Consider the following 18,793-nt stretch of genomic DNA (forward strand, 5'->3'; position numbering starts at 1 on the left):
CGTTGCCTCGTAGGCCTGAGGGCGTGGAGCGTGGGTGCTTAGAGTTCGTTACATTCTCACGAGAAGCATGAAGTGTCTGTCGTAGGAAGAGGGGGGGCGAGAGAGGGAGAGGTAGTGACATCTAGTAGCACTGGATCTATACATCGTGGATGCAGACGCAGAATTCAGGAGACACGAGGATGACTGTTCGTAGTTGGGCGATAGAATGCAGTCAAAATAATGCATTTGTGACAAGCCAGCTAATCTGGTGTTCTGAGATGGTATTGTGCAACCTTTTGAAGTTAGCTCAGATCGCATACCTGCGGGCCAAGAGCTTACAATTTCGTATCCTGCGCCAAACGCCTAACCCTCAAATATGTTTATGCCGTGTCCGAAGTTCCCCAACCGTCTATCAAGATGCCGCCATCCCGATGATGGAAATTTCCGGCTCGGCACCACGGACTTTCTGTCACTTCGTCGACGCGAGTTTCGCGAAAAGTATTCATACATCCCAGCCTCTCAACTCCTCTCACCTGCGCGGACCCAGACCCGGCGCAGAAACGTACCTCTCCTCTCTCTCCGACATGAACATGACCTGCAGCCAGTACTCCTTTGCGTCCGGGTCCCAGAAGCTGAACTGCTTGTCCTCCCTCTTGTCCAGCTCGCGCGCGGGGATCTTGAACCCGCACGTCTCGTACGGCTCGGCCGCGACGAGGAGGTACTGGAAGTTCTTGTCGGGCTCCTCGACGCGCTGCGTGAAGGCGTTCATCACCTGCCACTTGGGCTCCACGTCGGGGCTGATGTCGGGGAACTGCAGCTGGAAGAGCAGCCCCTGCTGTCGCGTGACGGGGTCTCTGACCTTCGTGATCTTGTACCCGGGGCGGCCGATCTTGATGACGTTCTTGCGGGCGAGGGCGCCGAAGCCGGCGCCGACGACGCCGACGGGGAGGCCGGTGGCCGGGTCGATGTTCTGCTTGCCCTCCTTCTGCTCGCGGGCGGCGCGGCGGGCGAGGTTGGTCTGGTGCTTCTTGCCCTGGGTGTGGGCGAGGTAGGAGCCGTCGTTCTGGTGGACGGTGAGGCAGAGGCGGCACTCGAAGGAGCCGACGTGGTTCTTGAAGAAGTAGGGGTCCTTGTCGAGGTCGATGGTCTCGAGGGCGAGCTTGCGGAGGCGCTCGCGGCGGTCGGCGTTGGTGGCGGAGTGGGAGGCCACGCCGCCGCCGCCGAACTTGGAGCCCGCGCGGTTCTGGTAGTCCATTTTTTTGTTACTGTTCGGCTCGTTCGTTGGTCGCGATGGGTGTTTTTTTCGGTGGAGGTTGGTTCGGAGGAGAGGGTGGGTTGTGATTGTGGTGTTGAGGTTGAAGAAAGCTGGATACTGGAAAATGAGATGCTAGGTTCAGTCGCGAAATGTCGAGCTCACCGAGGTGAAGGCGCGGTTCGGGGGTATGATTGTCCGTTTTGAGCTTCTAAAGTGGAGCCCCTACACTAATCGGTGTGGCTCGGTGAGTGTGCTGATTGTCCCTGAGCACAAACAACCACCAACACTCCCCCGGGGAGTTCACGATCCTGCACAAGGGCGTCCTTCCTGCCCGTTTCCAAGCCTCAGCCTATTTTTTTCGATTGGTGTTCTGTAAACGGCATCAAAAAACAAGCAGAGGGCGTGGCGCAATGGTAGCGCATCGGATTCCAGTCCCGAAGGCTGTCCGTTCGAGTCGGGCCGTCCTCATTCTCTTTTGTTTTTTGGACATGTTTTAGATTGTGGTTTCCTGTATTTTGCTTACCTCTATTATCAGTGTGCATTCTGGTCTATTTTGATAGCTATGTGGGCGCGCGGCTTCTTTCGCTGAGTTGCGCTGGCTGGGTGATGTCATGTGGGAGGCGGGGAGTTTGGTAGGTGCTGGTGAACTCGCCCTGAAGGTGACGCACTGCGGCTGCTTTGCCATAGTTTCTTACTGTCTCTATATCCATGGAAGTTTCTCGATTGTGGTGGAACCAGGCCATTACATAGACCGATGAAACTTCAAGTCAAGACTCAATAAGACGACGACCAAGTAAGTGGGTGGGGGGGCATGTCGTCGGCGCCGATGCTTCGTCGGACCTTCAAGTAATGATCGGGATGGAGTATGAAACTAGGTAAGTGAGGTGGCTCAATTATGAAAAGCAGAAATGAAATTAGCGACTTCGCGGCAAGTAAACTCTTGCAGTAAGGATCCTTAGGGTAGGGTCCTCAGATTCTCTCTCTATCCCGATAGTCTGAGGTACAGGTAACTCGCCAGTGCTTCATTGTTCGTTCTTGATAGTGAGTGCCTGTAAAGCTTCCCAGATTGTCCCGGAGGGTGTCGATCACGTAGGTAGGGGACGACATCCGGAACATAAGGCGTGAGACACTTTCTGAGATTCCACGAGGCCTCGTCTTAGCCGCCGAAACCGCTGCAGTTCGTACTCGGTTTGGCATGGTCTCGGCCGCCCTCCTCGTTCATGATCACGACGCACGTCTGAGATTGGTTGACGGAATCGATTGTTTGGGTCTTGAGGGATCGGAAATTGGTAACCAATCCATAGATTCTACAGCAAGGATCGTTAACGAAAGTCTTGCACGCCGCTCCTTGATGGTATTTTCAACAAGCGAGAAGAATGTCCGGGCTGAAACCAAGATTATCGCCATGGGATATGCGCAGTTCTGGGGCAACATCCACCCAACCGACTGAGCATGACCGCTCGACCGCGCGAGTTCAAAGCAGAGGGAGGCACTGAAAGAGCTTTCTCGGGACATAGACCGACAGCTTGAGCATGCGAGCCATGACGCTCGGTGTCCCTTCGTCGAAGTCGGTGTTGCATTTGAAGGGAAATACGAGTTCTCCTGTGGAAAGCCATTGGCAGAACCTACAGCTGAGAGGCAGAATCTTCAGGTTTTGAATGAGACTATAATCTCATGAAAGGGAGCTGGTATTCTGGGATGATGACTCTGTATAGTTGTAAATGCGAGAGGCTATGAAACGAGAGCAGTTCAGTGCTCACGTATGAAACTCTCCAGTCTTCGAGAACGCAATCACACACAAACCAGTCCACCTCAATGTACCGGAAATTAGAGCAGACCGGTCATAAACTATATATTATTAGCGAAGTCTTCCGTAACTCTGGCTACTGCTGAACACGCATGCATTTCGGTAGTCCTCGACATCGATCTCATCCTTAAATTTCTCCCAAAACTGCTCGATGCCTCCCGTTGGTGCGACAATATCTCACGCAACCGTTGGAATACTAAGATAGATGGAGTGGTTTGAAGTGCTTCGAGCCTGACGATACAAAAATAGCACAGCACATAAGCAAGCCTAGTCAGGCTGGGGTTCTGTACCCGAGCAGGCTGAGAACCCAGGCAATTTCACAAGAAACCACTGCAAGTTCTGGCATTCAACGAATCATGAATTAGCGGCTAAGCGCGGACAGAGGGATTGTCTCCAAAATCCTACCCTCCCTTATCCATGCCCCTCTTTTCCTTCTTTCCATTGCCCTCCCCGTCTTTTCTGAGTTCTCCATGCTCATCTCCATGCATGCTTCTGCATACCCCGTCAAGTCTACCTCAATGTCGGCATGTCTCTCGCTCCAGATCATAACGAAGGAGTAGAGAGAAGGGGCATAGGACCTCCGAACGCCGAAATACTAGAGGAAGACCTCACCGGCTATGCAGATTCCCTTGACGACATTGGATACGCCCCTCAACCTGATCGGTGGTTCCCAACACCAGGGGATGTTCTAGACCGATTGAACATCATGCCAGAAGGCTGGAGCAACTCGTCGGAATTGGCGGATTTGGGCTTCTCGCTTCAGTTCCATCCCTCCTTGCGAGACTACGATACCACATCAACCGACTTCCACGATGTCTATCTCGTCACGGTGCCACACACTGCTCTGCTGATATCCATGCATCACTGGTCATTTTATTCACAGGGGCAGTTCTTCCATCTCGTAAACAAAAAGACGCCACAACTGAACCAAGACATCGGCCCTTGGAGTTCTGAGGATGTCGAGAAAGACCTTGCAGCAATCCGACGAGAGGTGGATTCGAATACTTTTCATCACACCACAAAGGACGGTAAACGATTACCACTAATCGCGTATAACGTTGGGCAAACGCAATTCAATCTGCAGCAGATTACAAAGCTGGCTCGCCATGTCATCAAATATTTCGATACCTATACCTTTACGGGCAGAAACTGTCAACTATTCGCTCTGTCACTTATGTATAGAGCGGTTATGACGAAGCGCGATGGATCCGCATTCGTGGGCACAAAGGCTCAAATCATCAACTTCGACCTTAACTTAAAGAACAGTGGCTCGGCTTTACCATTCAACCAGTATGTGGGCTATTTCATTGCGAAGAAAGAGCTAGGTAAGTAGGCTGTAGTGCAAGCTCTCAAAAGATTCTTATAGTTGACTCCATTTCAGATGTCTCAGGCGGCTCACGGAAGTATTTCAAGAACTTCTTGGGTGCAATGGCGAGGTCCGATCTCATCGATACGAGCCTAGCTGTCGCAACTCTCTACCGTTCAGGCCCTGCTGCGATAGGAAGTTTCGACCCAACTGGATCTCAGTCACGACTAGCGTACGCCGCGGCAGAGTCTAGACAGACTCTATCTAGTGCGTCACAAGAAGTTATGACGTCTGTGAAGGAGTGTGTACAGGATCTGGCGAAAGGGAGATTTCGAAGTGCACTCAGAGGAAGGGATGAATCAAGGCTCAAATCCTTCAAGGAAGTGCTGATCAGAGCAAAGAGGGGCGACAAGTTAACCCAGAATGCTATTTCGTACCATAGGTTTTGTTTGTCAATTACCGATGAGGAGGAGAGACAGATTCGCGCAGAAGTTGATAAGCTAGAACCATAGGTACGTCTAACATCTATGTATTGTTGTGGTAATCTTCTGAAGGAGACAGGAGCATCTCAAGATAAACAAGTCCCACAACATCTAAACGGTTTGAAGACTGCAGCCCCGAAAGATTATATTCAACGCGCAGTTCTGTATTGGTCAATAGAATAGCTTCCGGACTCCCTTTTCGTGTGAACAGTCACAGTGGTCGGTAGCCTGATCTTGCCCATTCTTGTCGTCCGATGCCTAGCAAGGCTGGAAGTCTGATGGTGTGCCAGTAAATATACATCTCTTACTGCGCCTGTCTAGCGCATACGGCTTGCATGAGGGCTGACACGTAGAAGCATCAACGTTCCTGAAGCACCAAACCTGAATGAACGTCTTGTACGCACACATCATAGTCAGATGATAGTATGTTCTCGACGTTCTCATGCTCATCCAGTCATCAGCTACCACCATCTCCACAAATTCATCTTCCTCAGTCCGTTCCATATTCACCCTCACCGTTTTAAACCTCCATCAACATAGACACTCCTGGTGTCTTTTTAGTCACTTCCCCGCAGTGTCCGGTAGTACAACATATTGATAGACACTTCAGGCTGTGATCAGGCTGTACCCGAGACCAAATCGGTAAGCTACTCGTTGCCTCACAAGCTCATTGGCTTTTCGTTGCATCAATTTCTGGCAGGTAACCGCCGCCCAGCCTCAATATCTTACTCTTGCAGCTTGGCGGCCACAACTTATACAATCTCACTCCCACCCCTTTGTTGGTTTCGGTGCCGCTCATTTTGTCATTCTTCACTGCCGGAGATTGTATCTACACCCGTCCTCGTGCTGGAACTAGGTTGACCTGCTAGACAGCCAGAAGACATCCCACAACATCCATCGTCTTTCTAGAAATACCAAGCAATAATTACACAGCCTTAAATGCTTCAGGTTCACGGGTAAGGAACTATCAAGGATCTCCAATTCTCGGAACTAAACTGGTTCTAACAAAACAAAGTGGCTAGATATTTCGTCAACCATGTATCAATCTCTTGATCAAGAAGTTCCGAACCATCGAAACGATGTTTCGACTGGCGAAGATGACCAGGACGACCAGAGGAGGGATCCGGATGACGACGAAAGGCGTCAACATCGCACCAGTGACAGCAAAAGCCAGCCGAACGTCACTTTCGTTTCACCTCTCGAAACGGTCGAGCACCAGCCACCGCAACCTATCCGCAGGAGCTCTCCGCGTCTTGGATTGTCACTGAAAGCCAGCATGGTAGCGTCTCTCGCTGTCTTGATAGCCGCTGTCATCTTCCTTTCCTGGCTCTGGTGGGCCGATGACAACAATCCCTATTGGCAACGATGGGTTCTCGCCTCTAATCGTCTCCAGCTTAGCATCGCTATCACAAGCGTTATCATTCGTGCTGCTGTGGGAACGCTTTCCGCATCCGCTATAGCCATGATAGCCTCCTTAGCCGTTGAACGACGTGGCGTGCGTCTTCATGCAGTCGCTCAGGTCTCTATCGCTCGTTTCGCCAGTAGTGGTTCCATCTCTCTGGCTCTCCTGGCTTTTCGAGATTCAGTGTCGGAACCTTTGATGCGTATCCTCTGGTTGTGGCTTCTTCTCGCAACCCTTGGCACACAGTTCACTTCAACCTTACTCCTTGCGGATCTCGGTCAAAAGTCAATCATCTCACCTCCCCAGCCGACAAATATTCCATATCGCATCACATTCCAACCTGATGGAGAAGTCAAATACAGCAACATAGCACGGAATTACTTGCAACAGAAGCCGGGACTGTCAGAAACATTCGCCGAGTACGCAGAAGACAGCACATTAGAAGCTGATGGGATTGACGACACCGGCGTTACGGTGAGGGCTTTCCTCCCACTGGGATTGCAAGAGGAAAGAGAAGCACTGCTCGATTTTCAAGGCAAGACAAGGGTTATCGATTCTCGTGTCACCTGCGCGCGTCCCACCATCACAAATGTTCGGATGTGCGCCCCGTTGGAAGGTTCTCCAATATCACTCGATAAATCATTTGTTGAAAATGCTGGGGGTGTCAGTATCTGTGGCAATATGTCGATTGACGTGCCTATTGCCAACGAAGCCACTGTCGCCGACACTTGGGAATTTGATTGTCCATTGCCGGCCCTCGTAAACCCCAATCTGTCCGTCTGGCAGACTTGTCGACTTGGTAGCTACAACTGGACTACCGTTGACAAGTCTTTGGGAACTGGTAACCTATTCCCAGGGAACGCCCGCGCCAGCGAAACGTATGTTCTGTGGGAGGCTGGCCAATTTATTCTACCTATTCACGAAAGGCTAATCGGAAATGGGCTGTGGGACATGAAAAATCGTTTAAACGTCACTTTGCGCCCAGTCAAAGCCGAACACACTGGTCCATGGCTGCATCAAGCGTTTCGTTGGTCCGGAGCCTCCGGGGGAAATGACACTGATACCAATCTGACAATGACAGCGTGCATAGTAGCTGAACCCATGTGAGTGTTACAACTTACCCTACCTATCATGGCACTCACGTCGACATAAAAGACCTAACGGATATTCACCTGTAGAACAACACCTACGGTATATGATCACATGGATATTGTGGCCTCAAGGCCTCAGGTCACGAAGGAGCCGACGTACAGTCTGACTCTGGCCCGGTGGCTTGAGACGTACGACACTGCGGATGTTCGCAGACAATTGGGAGCCGAGACAATTCAAACCCAGCCTGGAAATCGTCAAATCCTGTCAATCACTGCCGAGAATATGAAAAAGTCCATTTCGGATGCAACCGAAAAACACGGACGTCTAAACGAGGATCCGTGGTTTCTCAGCAACACCGGAATAAGCAGCGATGCCGTTTACTTTCTTTCAAATATATATCCCCTTTCTGGCGGTGAACAGCAGGTTGATACAATCTACGCCGAGGTATTCAACGCGATCATCAACGAGACGAACTCTCCTGCGCGCGCGCTCCAGGCCGTACGTTTCATGGAGGCGAGAATGGCGTACCACGAAATGTTGCCTTTCTTCACGCGCGAGAACGAAACCACAACTATTATAGCCATGCAATCGACGTTAGTGCCAACGCGTCGCAGAGGCTATTGGGCGGTGATGTGCATCCTTGGGGCCTTTCACATCCTGCTCGCCGTTGTTTGCGTTCTATTTAGCGCGACGAATTACAGCTTACCGGATAATATCTGGCACACCATCGCACAAATGTCCGAAAACGCCGAGATATCCAGGGTACTGTCCAGAGCTAAAGTCATGACTGATCGCGAGGTCAAGGCTACCGGCGAAGAGCGACAGGACGATGACGACGATCGATTCGTCGTCCGCAACGGGGCTTTCGTCCGCGCCTCCCTCTTTTCCGCGGCCGCGACCGAAGATCCGGAGAAGTCTTCAAACGCGGGCCAAGTCCGCCGCCGCTTCGTGAAACGAGCTTCGGACGAGTGATGGGGAGCAGCGAGCTGAATTGAAGAGGCCCGAAGGGTAGTAACAATGAAGATGAAAGTGGCAGCAATCCTGCTGGGACTGAGAGATGAGGAGAAGGACGAGAGGGGTGGCGGGTTTATAATGGCAGAATAGTCGAAGACAATTGTTGCGGCTGAGGAGCGTATGATGTGAGACGTACTCACTCGGCTTTGATCGCGCCGACGGTGCTGCTTTGCCTTCTAGCTGAGTAACCTGCTTTTGTAAAGTTTTGTTAGTATGAAGTTCCATGCTGCCATCCATTTCACATGCTATACAGGACTAGGAACCTTCCCGTGGCATTTCTCGAGTTTGGGCTGACCAAAGCTGAGCTCAGCCCCTTCACGGGTGTCGGACCTGTGAAGCTTTGAACCAGAGACTTCTGTTGCCAATCTTTGGAACATGTGAACCTTGACTCTAACTATTCTACGTCATAAGGCAAGACAAAAGTGCTTCAGAAGCCACAGACAATTAGAATATGCAAATGTATGTTACAATATCCCAACGGGGCCTTCCGTTCCCTCCCATTAACTGTCAACAGTAGCTCAGCGAAACAGAAAGGAATGCGCGCCAGTTTCGCGTAGATAGAATAAGAAGGGTGTCCCTAGACTCTTAGGTTCACACTCTGAGAACTTGTTATGTCTTGCATGCCGTGATGCTAGAGCACTGTAATGTTAAAGTGGCCTTGTAGTTGTAATCTACAAAGGCATCAAGTGAAACTGATCTAGTATATTAGGTGATTGAATATTCTTATACTGTAGAGCATCCTTAGGCACCTAAACTTCCTCGAATTTCGTGTAGTAGAAACTCGACCGGGTTCAACATTCATACCTATCCTATCCTGAACGGCCGGTGATGCTATTCCCAGATCTAGCAACACAATTCACACAGCCGGTTGTATCATTTTGCAATTCTCCGTATATCAGGTTTTCAGAACCAAGGTAGGAATCAGGAAAAACTGTGAACGAGTTGTCTTCTTCGTCTTGGTCTTACGGTTCTAGTCTTCCTTTTATCCGTACCCCGAGCCGTCAGCTCACCAGGTCGTCTGAATATTCACATGACATCATCACAATGGCAATGCCGGCGTGAAAGTTGCCTCGATAAGGAAAAAAAAGGGCGAATTTTTGAGAATGATCTCAATTTGCGAGTTTAACAAAAAAAAAAAAAGGGTGAGAAAATCAGGCAAGAAGTATGACATCACGCACACAATTCACAGTCCGCCAGCCACCACGGATATCTGACGCTTGTCAAGACAGAGTTTGCTCTTTCTCAGTAACTCACGAGACGTTTATTATTACCAAATATTGTGAGGCTCTGAATCGTGTAAAAAACAAAACAAAAGTGTTCCCATGTGGTAAAATTGCGGTGGATTGCGATTGTTCTGAACATACAACTCACTCCTTCCCTGTTCTCTCTCCCCGCAGCCCGAATAGCCTCAACTACCCCTTCGTTTACCGAACTGATGGTGGATGATCAAATCTCCTTTTCACACAGTCAGAAATGTCCTCAGGTCTGCGGTATAGCTCTAAGTTATCATACCTTCACCTGTTTTTCTCGTAGCCTGCGACGTATTTGATAGAAGACTTGCAATCCTTTTTCTCACAATCTTCCCTGTACTCATACTTCGAATTATCCGCCCTCCTACCCGTCTTCCATTCGCATTGGTCAACGAGAACGACAATCTCGGCGACAGCCATAACGTAGTATTGAGAGTGATGAGTCGGTCGTAGAGAGAGGCCGAGCTTTTGACGGGACTATCGAGGTATATGGAGATGGGTGGAGCTGTGGGCTGTTTGAGGAGTTGAAGAGACTGAGGGGAGACATCGCCTTGTCCTCTTGCCAGATGCTGTCTTTTTATAGACGCAGCATCGTTACACAGGCTCCGGAAAGGCTCTGGCTACACGGAGAAAGCTGCTCATCAGCCGGTCGAACGCCACGTAATCCCTCCGGCTGGGCGAAGTCCTAGCAAATAAGAGCCGATCCCGGTGTAGGTGACCTAGCGAAGCATTATCGCAACAAGCACACCCTCAGCGAAAGTGCAGTTATGAAAGGAGCAATCGGGTTTGTGGAAGAGCGCAAGTTCTCCACATCGGTCTGCATCGACTACATCTTCTGGTGTTTGGTCCTCTGTTCCATCGTAGAAACAGTCGACTTGCATGGAACAACTTGATCACCAGGCCAGTTATGCACCTCCACGACGCTGTCTTATTGTTGAGAATGCACGCAGATGCGGGCCAAGTGATAACCGGTGAGCTTCGGATTGGTAATCAGCGAAGCACTTGCCCGAATTAGATATGATGGAGAGAGCCTCGAGATCAGGCTGTGAACATCACAAGACTGTCACTCCCTCTAAGAAGGGACATGATCTCCGGATGTGGAGAAGCGACTACCGTAATCGGTTGAACTGCGTACTCGTCCCTAATAGCCTGCCTCATGATGATGCGGAAGTTTGCTGTTGCGCCGGAACATGTTCATCCAGGTGTGATGCTGTACTTCAGAAGGCGCTTGCGTTTTATCCGGCTGATGTTCTGAGGAGCGGGACAGTCGACTCAGCCAACTTTGAATTCACTCGTCACAAAGTTGATGAGAGAGGCCAACGTTCTTTTTGAATATCAACGCAAAGTCCGAATACTAACGAAATGGGTAGTATACCACACCCTAACCTCTTAATCAGAACACAACTCACTTCTTCTCCACCCTCTTCCCCTCCGCAGCCCGAAGAGCCTCAACATCCCTCCCCCAAACAACAGCCAACGCCGCACCCCCGGGCCCAACAACACAACTCCACATCACCGCCTTCCCCAGATCCACCACAACGCTCCCGACCCCGGCCCTCGCGTACGCCATATACGCGATCCAACTCCACGTCGCCAGCGTAGCGCAGTACATATCCCACTGCAGCAGCGTCAGGATCCCCTTCTCGACGCTCGCCATGGGCCTTGTGTCCCAGGGCCACGTGGGCCGGAGAATCTGCAGCAGGAAGTCTGTCGGGGCGATGCCTGCTGCAGACTCGGCTCTGAGAAAGACGTACCCGACGACGGCGTAGTGCAGGAGGGCCGCGAGGGCGAGGGTGGAGGTGTATATCTTCCGGAACCGCGCGATCTTGGTGGCTGGCTTTTCGAGCGTTGGGTTGGGGGCTTTGGTGACGAGAGGGAGGACGGCTTGACAGAGGCCGGTCCAGAGGGGGAAGGCTTGCCATAGGGCTAGGGCTACTTCCTGCGCGTGCTGGGAGATGAGGGATGGCGAGGGGAGGCCGGCGGCGATGCTGGGGGGGAGGACGCCGAGGGACCACGCGGGGAGGATGGTTTCGCCCTGGGTTGGATCGATTGAGATGGCTTCCGCGTGGGCGTCTGGGGTAGTGGAGTCGGGGATCCCGGAGGTCCAGATCCAGGTGAGGAAGTAGAGGGGGAGGGTGACGCCGAAGGTGATGAGTTGCCAGAGCATGCCCCAAGCGGTTGTGCTATTTCTCCGGTTAGATCGAGTACTCTCGTGGGCAGCAATAGACGGGACTCACTATGAGATGATCTTGCCGCGGTTTCCGAAGCGGAGGCCCTCGACGACGATGAGCATGTGCACCGCCAGCAGCTGGCCTGCCATGAAGATGGAGAAGAGAGTCAGGGGGAGGTCTGCGCCGGTGACGATTGGCTGGAAGAACCGCACGAGCATCGTGAGCAGGCTGTCTAGTTGTCTCACGGAGGTGAAGTGGATGGGCTCCAGCTGGAGGTTCTTTGCGATGACATCATTGAGGCCGTTGGCGGTGCCGAGGTCGTTGATGGAGACCTTGGCGAGATAGAAGATGGACAGGAAGACGACGGTGAAGACTGGCCGAGACATGATGAGTTGCTGATAATCTGTGTTGAATTTACAGAAAGCGTGACACACTGAAGTGTGTCATGAAGAGGTAGACGGGAAACACGGGGATACGCAGCACTGCGGCACGGTCGGGATTAGATTGATCAGTCGTTCGTATTTCATCTGAAGTTGGAGATCCGCACGCTTCCTCGGTCAACTGGTGAGGGACCCTCGGTAAGACGCTAAGCCGAAGTAACTCTGCACATCAATTGGCGAATGAGCGAAGACGGTTGAACGGTTCATGTATGAATTAAAACTCAAAAATGCAAGCCTATTTTGGCCCTCCCAACGCCTGGTATAACTCCGTAGATGATGCTGTAAACATTACAATGTAGTATGTGCAGTTTTGGCGCGTATTACCGTTTCTGAATCCCTGCGAAGGCGGGTCTAAATGCCTTGTACATTTGAGCCGCGAGCTGGTCTAGTCAATCCGAGCTGCTGCTTCCCGGCAGAGCCACGGGAGACTCGAGCCAGCCGCGGGTGGCAGCATCCTTGATGCCTTCAAACCAGAGAGTGGCCATCTTGCCGTAGCCTTCATCGGTGGGGTGGGTGCCGTCAACGAGGTCGCTCTTCAACGGGCCACGGTCGGAGTGCATGTCGACGAGGACGACCTTCTTGGACTTGGCCTGCTGCTCCTCGACGAGCTTCTTGTACTGCTCGTTAACCTTGAGTACGCAGGCCTCGGTGTTGTTGTTGCCGTTGGGGAGGAGAGTCGAGAGGACGATGGAGGCGCGGGTGGATGTCTTCCAGATGTACTCGAGCAGCTCAAGGGTACGGGCGCCGGCGTTGGCGGTATCGTAGTTTTGGGCGCAATCGTTGGTGCCGGCGTTGATGAGGACGAGGTTGGGCAGGTACTGGGGGATGGAAATCTTGGCCTTGGCCAGGACCTCTTCGATACGGAAGCCAGACCATCCCTCGTTGTCGTTGTCCTCCATGGTGCCGTTGGGGTGGTTGCCGACCATGTCGACGGGGTTGCCGTCGGCGATGAGAGCGTTGCGCAGCTTCTCGCGGTAGCCGTTTCCATCGGACGACTTCAGGCCGTAGGTGATTGAGGCGCCGAGAGGCATGAGGCGGAGAGAGACGTTGCCGCCGACGAGGACGTTGAAGTCGGATCTGGAGTCGAAAGCAGGGGGCTGCTGCGTGGGGGCGGCGTAGACTGGGGCATATTAGTGTCTGTTGGAAGTTGGAGATGTTGAATACTGGGGAAGCGGAGAGTCGTACCGGCAGTTGAAGCCAACAGCATGGCAGCCGCGAGATAGGCGTTTGAGTGCATGTTGGGGGCGGAATCGTGAGATCGTCAACGAATGAGAGTCTGATGTTGAAGTGCCTGTCGGTCGAAGGATCGCGTGAGTGCCGTCAGCGAGTTGATCTGCGAGTACAAGATGGCAGTTGACGATGAGACAGTCGGGGAACGGGGTGGTTAAGTACCTTGGCCACGATGGAGAACCAGCAAGAAAGGCCAAGGAAATAAGCTCATGAGCGGTTTCTGGTATCTGGATGCGGTGGCAGGGTCAAGCCCCTTTGGTGCGACCGGTACCTGATTCTTAGTGCGATTCATCGAGGGATGAATTGGTGGTACCTCAATCCGAGCTGGGAAGTCCCTTCTCGAGGGATCGGACGGCTCATTGGGATTGTCATTGGGCCATGCCCGGGTTGGGAAAGGTGAGTGGGCGGGAAGGAGGTGTGACACGGGGTTGTGTGTCCAAGATGCAAGTCAAGTCAGTGTGAATGTGGACAGTGAGGGGGGTAGGAGCCTGGACTCCTAATGTGGGAGGTCTAATAGGTAGAGGCCACCCTACCTATTTAGGTATCTCTAATAGGGGTAGTATTAGCACTAAGAATTTAGTAATAATATACTACTTTTACTATATCTTAAGCCCCTACTATATAGCTTTATCTTTAGCTCTTACTTTAAGGTTATTAACTTTAGTCTATTAATTATTAAGATATTAATTATAATTAATTATATTAATTTAAAATTAAATCCTCTTAATAATTAAGTATTAAGGTATATCCTTTTTATTAGAGAATAATAAATATATATAAATATAATTTTAAGATTAATAACTTAAATTAATATAATTTTAACTTTTAATAATAACTTATTAACTTTATTTTAAAATCTATTTATTTATTATTAAATTTATTTAAATTATTAATTAAATCTAGAGAGATTATAATAAATAAGCTTCTTTTCTTATTACTAAAACATTAATATTAAAGTTATATTATTTCTATATTATATTATATATCTTTAATACTTAACTATATATAATATTAAGAGGTATAATCTTAACTATATATTATAGTACTTAATTAAAATACTCTTACCTTTAGATCTTTTAATTTATTAACTTTAATATATAGAATATATAATAATATTATAGCTACCTCTAAATAGTTAATTAAACTATATTTTAACTTTAAAAAGACTAAATATAGCTAAATAAGTCTATTTAAAAATAAATAAATATTTATTATAATTAATATATTAAATATATTATATAAAGGTATAACTATATTATATATTAATAGTATATTATATTTAATAACTATTATAAAGAATATATTAATCAAGATAGCTATAATAATAAATATTAAAACTATTAAGTTAGCTTTAAGGAAAAGATTCTTAATATAGATCTAGAATTATAAAGTAGTTAGAGTTAATATTAATATAATTTATTAAGAGAAAAATAAATTAATATTTATATATTATAATAGAGTATTATTAAGCTTATATTAAGTTAGATATTAAAACGCTTTTAATAAAGTTACTCTATTAATACTTAAGATAACTATCTTAAAGGTATTAATCTAATAGTTTATTAAGGGATTAACTAACTTTAAGCTATAAATTTAAATAGTAAATATATTAACTTTAGTTATATTTAATTTAAAGACTATTTTTAATATTATTAATAATATAAAATAAGTAATAACTAAATATAATATAGAGAATAAATATATAGCTAATAAGAATAAAGCTAAACTATTTAAATACTTTATCTCTTAATAATATTTTAGTTAATCTATAGATTATATATTAATATAATAGTTTATTAACCTCTAGATAGATAACTTAATTTAAGCTAACTACTTAAAGCTAAATTCTTAAGGTTAAATATATATTTTATATCCTTAATAGTAATAGTAATAGCTATAATAAAATAATAATAATATTTTAAATTAATAAGTTAGTTAAAACTTAATAGCTTAATATTAATAATAGATTCTATAATAATAATAAGATTAACTAAATACTAATTAAAGATACTATAATAGCTATAATATAGAAATTAATTTCTCTTATAAAAATAGAAATCTATTTAACTTATTAAACTAAAAGATATTAATTAATTTATATATAAATAAGATTAAGTAATTAAGTAAGAATAAATATTATTACTTTAGATATAGTAAGAGAAATTACTATAGTAATAAATATAAAAATCTATTAGTTTAACTATAGGAGTAAATATACTTTAGATCTATTTATTAACTTTATATAAAAAGTTTTATAAGAGGTATAAAGCTACTTTATAGTATAATTAATATCTATTTAGTTTAAATCTATTTAGCTAATAACTTATTATAAAATAGTCTCTATTTTAAGCTAGATATAGATTATAATATTATTATAAACGCTTAGGACCTTATTAATATTATAGTAAATATAAACTATATAGAGTTCTCCCCTTTAAAAGGCTTTAAAGATATAATTATACTATTTACAGAATTTAAAGAGATTATAGTAAAATCTAGATCTATTAAGGTTATTAATCTATTATATAAAGTAGCTAAAGTCCTTAAAATCCTATTAAATAAGAAACTAGATATAAATTAGAGAGTTCTTAAACTTAGCTTATTAGTTATAATAGCTAAGCTATTTAGATTAAAAAAGAAATAAATAGAAATAATTCTATAATACTTTATATTTTATATCTAAAAGATATTTAAACTAAAAAAGATAAAGATAGTATAAATATCTAAATTAAATATAAGGAAATATATTAAAATTATTAATATTATTAATAAAAACTAAAATAAACTTAATAATCTTTAACTTATAAATAAGCTTAAATACTAAAGACTAATTAATATTATAGTATATAAGGGGTAGCCTCTAATTAATATACTTAAGATTATATATAAAATTAAATTAGATTTATTTTTAATTAATTTACTCTAATTAAGCCTTAAGTTCTTAAAATTACTTAAATTATTATTATAATAAATTATAATTAAAAAGCTTAAGAGAAATAAAAGTAAAAATAAAGAGAAAAAAGTTATTAATATATACTCTATTTAAATAGAATTACTTTTACTATTAATAAAAATAATAAATAATTCTATTATTAATATTAAGTATTTTAATAGCTTTTACTTTATAATAAGGCTCTTTTAAGTAGATTATATATTAACTATAGTAATATTAAAATATTACTTATTAAATTAAACTATCTAAATAGATTAAAGTTTAGAAATAAATATAATATCTCTTTAAATAATTAGAGAGTATAAACTATAAATATATCCCTTATTAAAGATTAGTTTTAAGAGACTTAAAATAAGATTAGCTAATAGATCTATAGACTAAATAATATATTTTATAATAATTAATATTAATACCTATAAAATAAAGAGAGAAATTTAGATATATATTTACTTTTAAAACTTAAATTAATTAGTATTATTACTATTTAAAATACTATAGTTATTTAATATTTAAGCTATTCTTAATTTATAAGTAGTAAAACTTATTATTAGAGATTCTTAAAAAGGTAAGTAGATTTTAAAGATTAATAACTTATTAATAACTATATTAGAGGATTAATATTTAGTCTTAAGTCTAATTAATAAATATATAGATCTTATTAGCTATAACTAGTTAATAGTAATGATAAAGAATAAAGAAAAAGACTTAAATAAATTAAATAGATTTAATATTATAGATATTAACTTAAATAATTTAAAAAACTAATTTTACTATTTTAACTTAAATAAGTCTCTAAACTATAATTATATTTAATATTATTAACTACTAATAGGGATATATTATTAACTAGATTTAGTATTAGACTTTTATATCTTTAAGATATAAATATAATATAGCTTATATTATATATATCTTAAATTACTTATCTAAAAGAGATAAGATCTTAATATTAAGTATTCTAATTATTAAGTATATAAATTAAAAGAAAAGATATTACTATAGAACCTATTAATATTAATACTTAAGGTATTACCTTTAATAAGAAAGAGTTCTTAATAACTTACTATATTATATAACTACTAACTAATTAGATAACCTTAATAGATTAAATTAAAAAATAATAAGATATTAACTTAATTAAATTTAAACTTAATATTCTATTAAAGTATATTATAGAGATAAAAAGAGTTCTATATACTTATAATAAACTATTTATATTCTCCTTAGAGAATTTCTTAATAATAGATCTATATATCTATATCTTATATCTAAAGGAGAGTATTAAGCTTTAGAACTTAAATTAATAAAAAAGATAGAATATAATAAAGAAGTATTAACTAAATTACTTAATTTAATAGAGTTATAATATAAGCTTATATAAATTAATTATCTTTATAAATAGTATTATATCTAATTAGGGAGTATAGCTTATTATAGTATAAAAGAATAATAATCTATAGAGAGAATATTAATTAACTATTAACTATTATAATATTAATAAAGACTTATTAATATTATTAATCCTATTATTAAGAGAGATCTATAAAAACCTATTTAATCTCTATATTAAGATATATTTATCTTAAGATGTAAAATATATATATTAACCTATATTAGTCTATTTAAATTATAGATATATTTATACCTTTAATATATTAAAATAGCCTTAATTATAATTAACTTAAATATAATAAGGAGTAAAAAGCTTAATATATTAAATAACTAAGTTTAATAGGATCTTTTTAAGCTCTATCTTAAAATCTATATTAAAATAATCTCTAATTATACTTTTAATATTAGGATTAATAGTATTAATAGAGATCTACTTTAATAATATCTTTATAAAGTTTAAGATATAAATTAAAAAATAAGAGTTTATTTAAAACTATTTACTCTCTAGATTTCTATAGATATAAGTCTAATTATTTTATAATAAAATTAGAATTAGTTTAATATCTATTATAATAATAGAATAAATATATAATATTAAAGATATTATATAAATTAAGCTCTCTTATATTATAAAAATACTAAAGTAATTAATATTAATAAATTAGATTAATATAAAGGTATTTATTATTATAACTAAACTATACTAATAGTAAATAAAGAATTATATAGAGGTAGTTAGACCTTTATATTAACTAATTAAATTAATACTATAATACTAAAGTCCCTTAAAAATAGTATTATTTAAGCTAATAAAGAGATTAATAGCTAATATAATTAAGTTATATAGTATTATAATTAGGAATCTAATTTTTATATATTTAGATATATTAAAATATACTATAGGATATATATTAATATAGATATATATTAAAATAGAGGTCTTAATACTATATAATTCCTTTTTATTTACTAAATTATAAAAAAACTATAATATATATAAAAGGGAGCTATTAGTTATTA

At 42.4% G+C, this 18,793-nt stretch overlaps 4 protein-coding genes across 4 annotated transcripts; 1 reads left to right on the forward strand and 3 right to left on the reverse strand.

Annotated features, from left to right (window-relative positions):
- Positions 1-508: 508 nt before the first annotated feature.
- Positions 509-1,234, reverse strand: CkaCkLH20_08897 (splicing factor 3A subunit 2; the record flags this gene model as incomplete). Its single annotated transcript, XM_038891612.1, has 1 exon — positions 509-1,234. The coding sequence occupies one exon, from the start codon at positions 1,232-1,234 to the stop codon at positions 509-511; it is 726 nt and encodes a 241-aa protein (XP_038743248.1).
- A 6,200-nt stretch (positions 1,235-7,434) lies between these two features.
- CkaCkLH20_08898 (uncharacterized protein) lies at positions 7,435-8,295 on the forward strand (the record flags this gene model as incomplete). Its single annotated transcript, XM_038891613.1, has 1 exon — positions 7,435-8,295. One exon carries the CDS (start codon positions 7,435-7,437, stop codon positions 8,293-8,295), a length of 861 nt encoding a protein of 286 aa, XP_038743249.1.
- Positions 8,296-10,992: 2,697 nt separating this feature from the next.
- CkaCkLH20_08899 (uncharacterized protein) lies at positions 10,993-12,144 on the reverse strand (the record flags this gene model as incomplete). The annotated part of the gene is made up of 2 exons (XM_038891614.1): positions 10,993-11,770; positions 11,825-12,144. The coding sequence occupies 2 exons, from the start codon at positions 12,142-12,144 to the stop codon at positions 10,993-10,995; spliced, it is 1,098 nt and encodes a 365-aa protein (XP_038743250.1).
- A 443-nt stretch (positions 12,145-12,587) lies between these two features.
- CkaCkLH20_08900 (gdsl-like lipase acylhydrolase) lies at positions 12,588-13,435 on the reverse strand (the record flags this gene model as incomplete). The annotated part of the gene is made up of 2 exons (XM_038891615.1): positions 12,588-13,318; positions 13,384-13,435. The coding sequence occupies 2 exons, from the start codon at positions 13,433-13,435 to the stop codon at positions 12,588-12,590; spliced, it is 783 nt and encodes a 260-aa protein (XP_038743251.1).
- Positions 13,436-18,793: the final 5,358 nt, after the last annotated feature.

This window comes from Colletotrichum karsti, assembly GCF_011947395.1.
Source record: "Colletotrichum karsti strain CkLH20 chromosome Unknown Scaffold30, whole genome shotgun sequence".
Taxonomy (NCBI): domain Eukaryota; kingdom Fungi; phylum Ascomycota; class Sordariomycetes; order Glomerellales; family Glomerellaceae; genus Colletotrichum; species Colletotrichum karsti.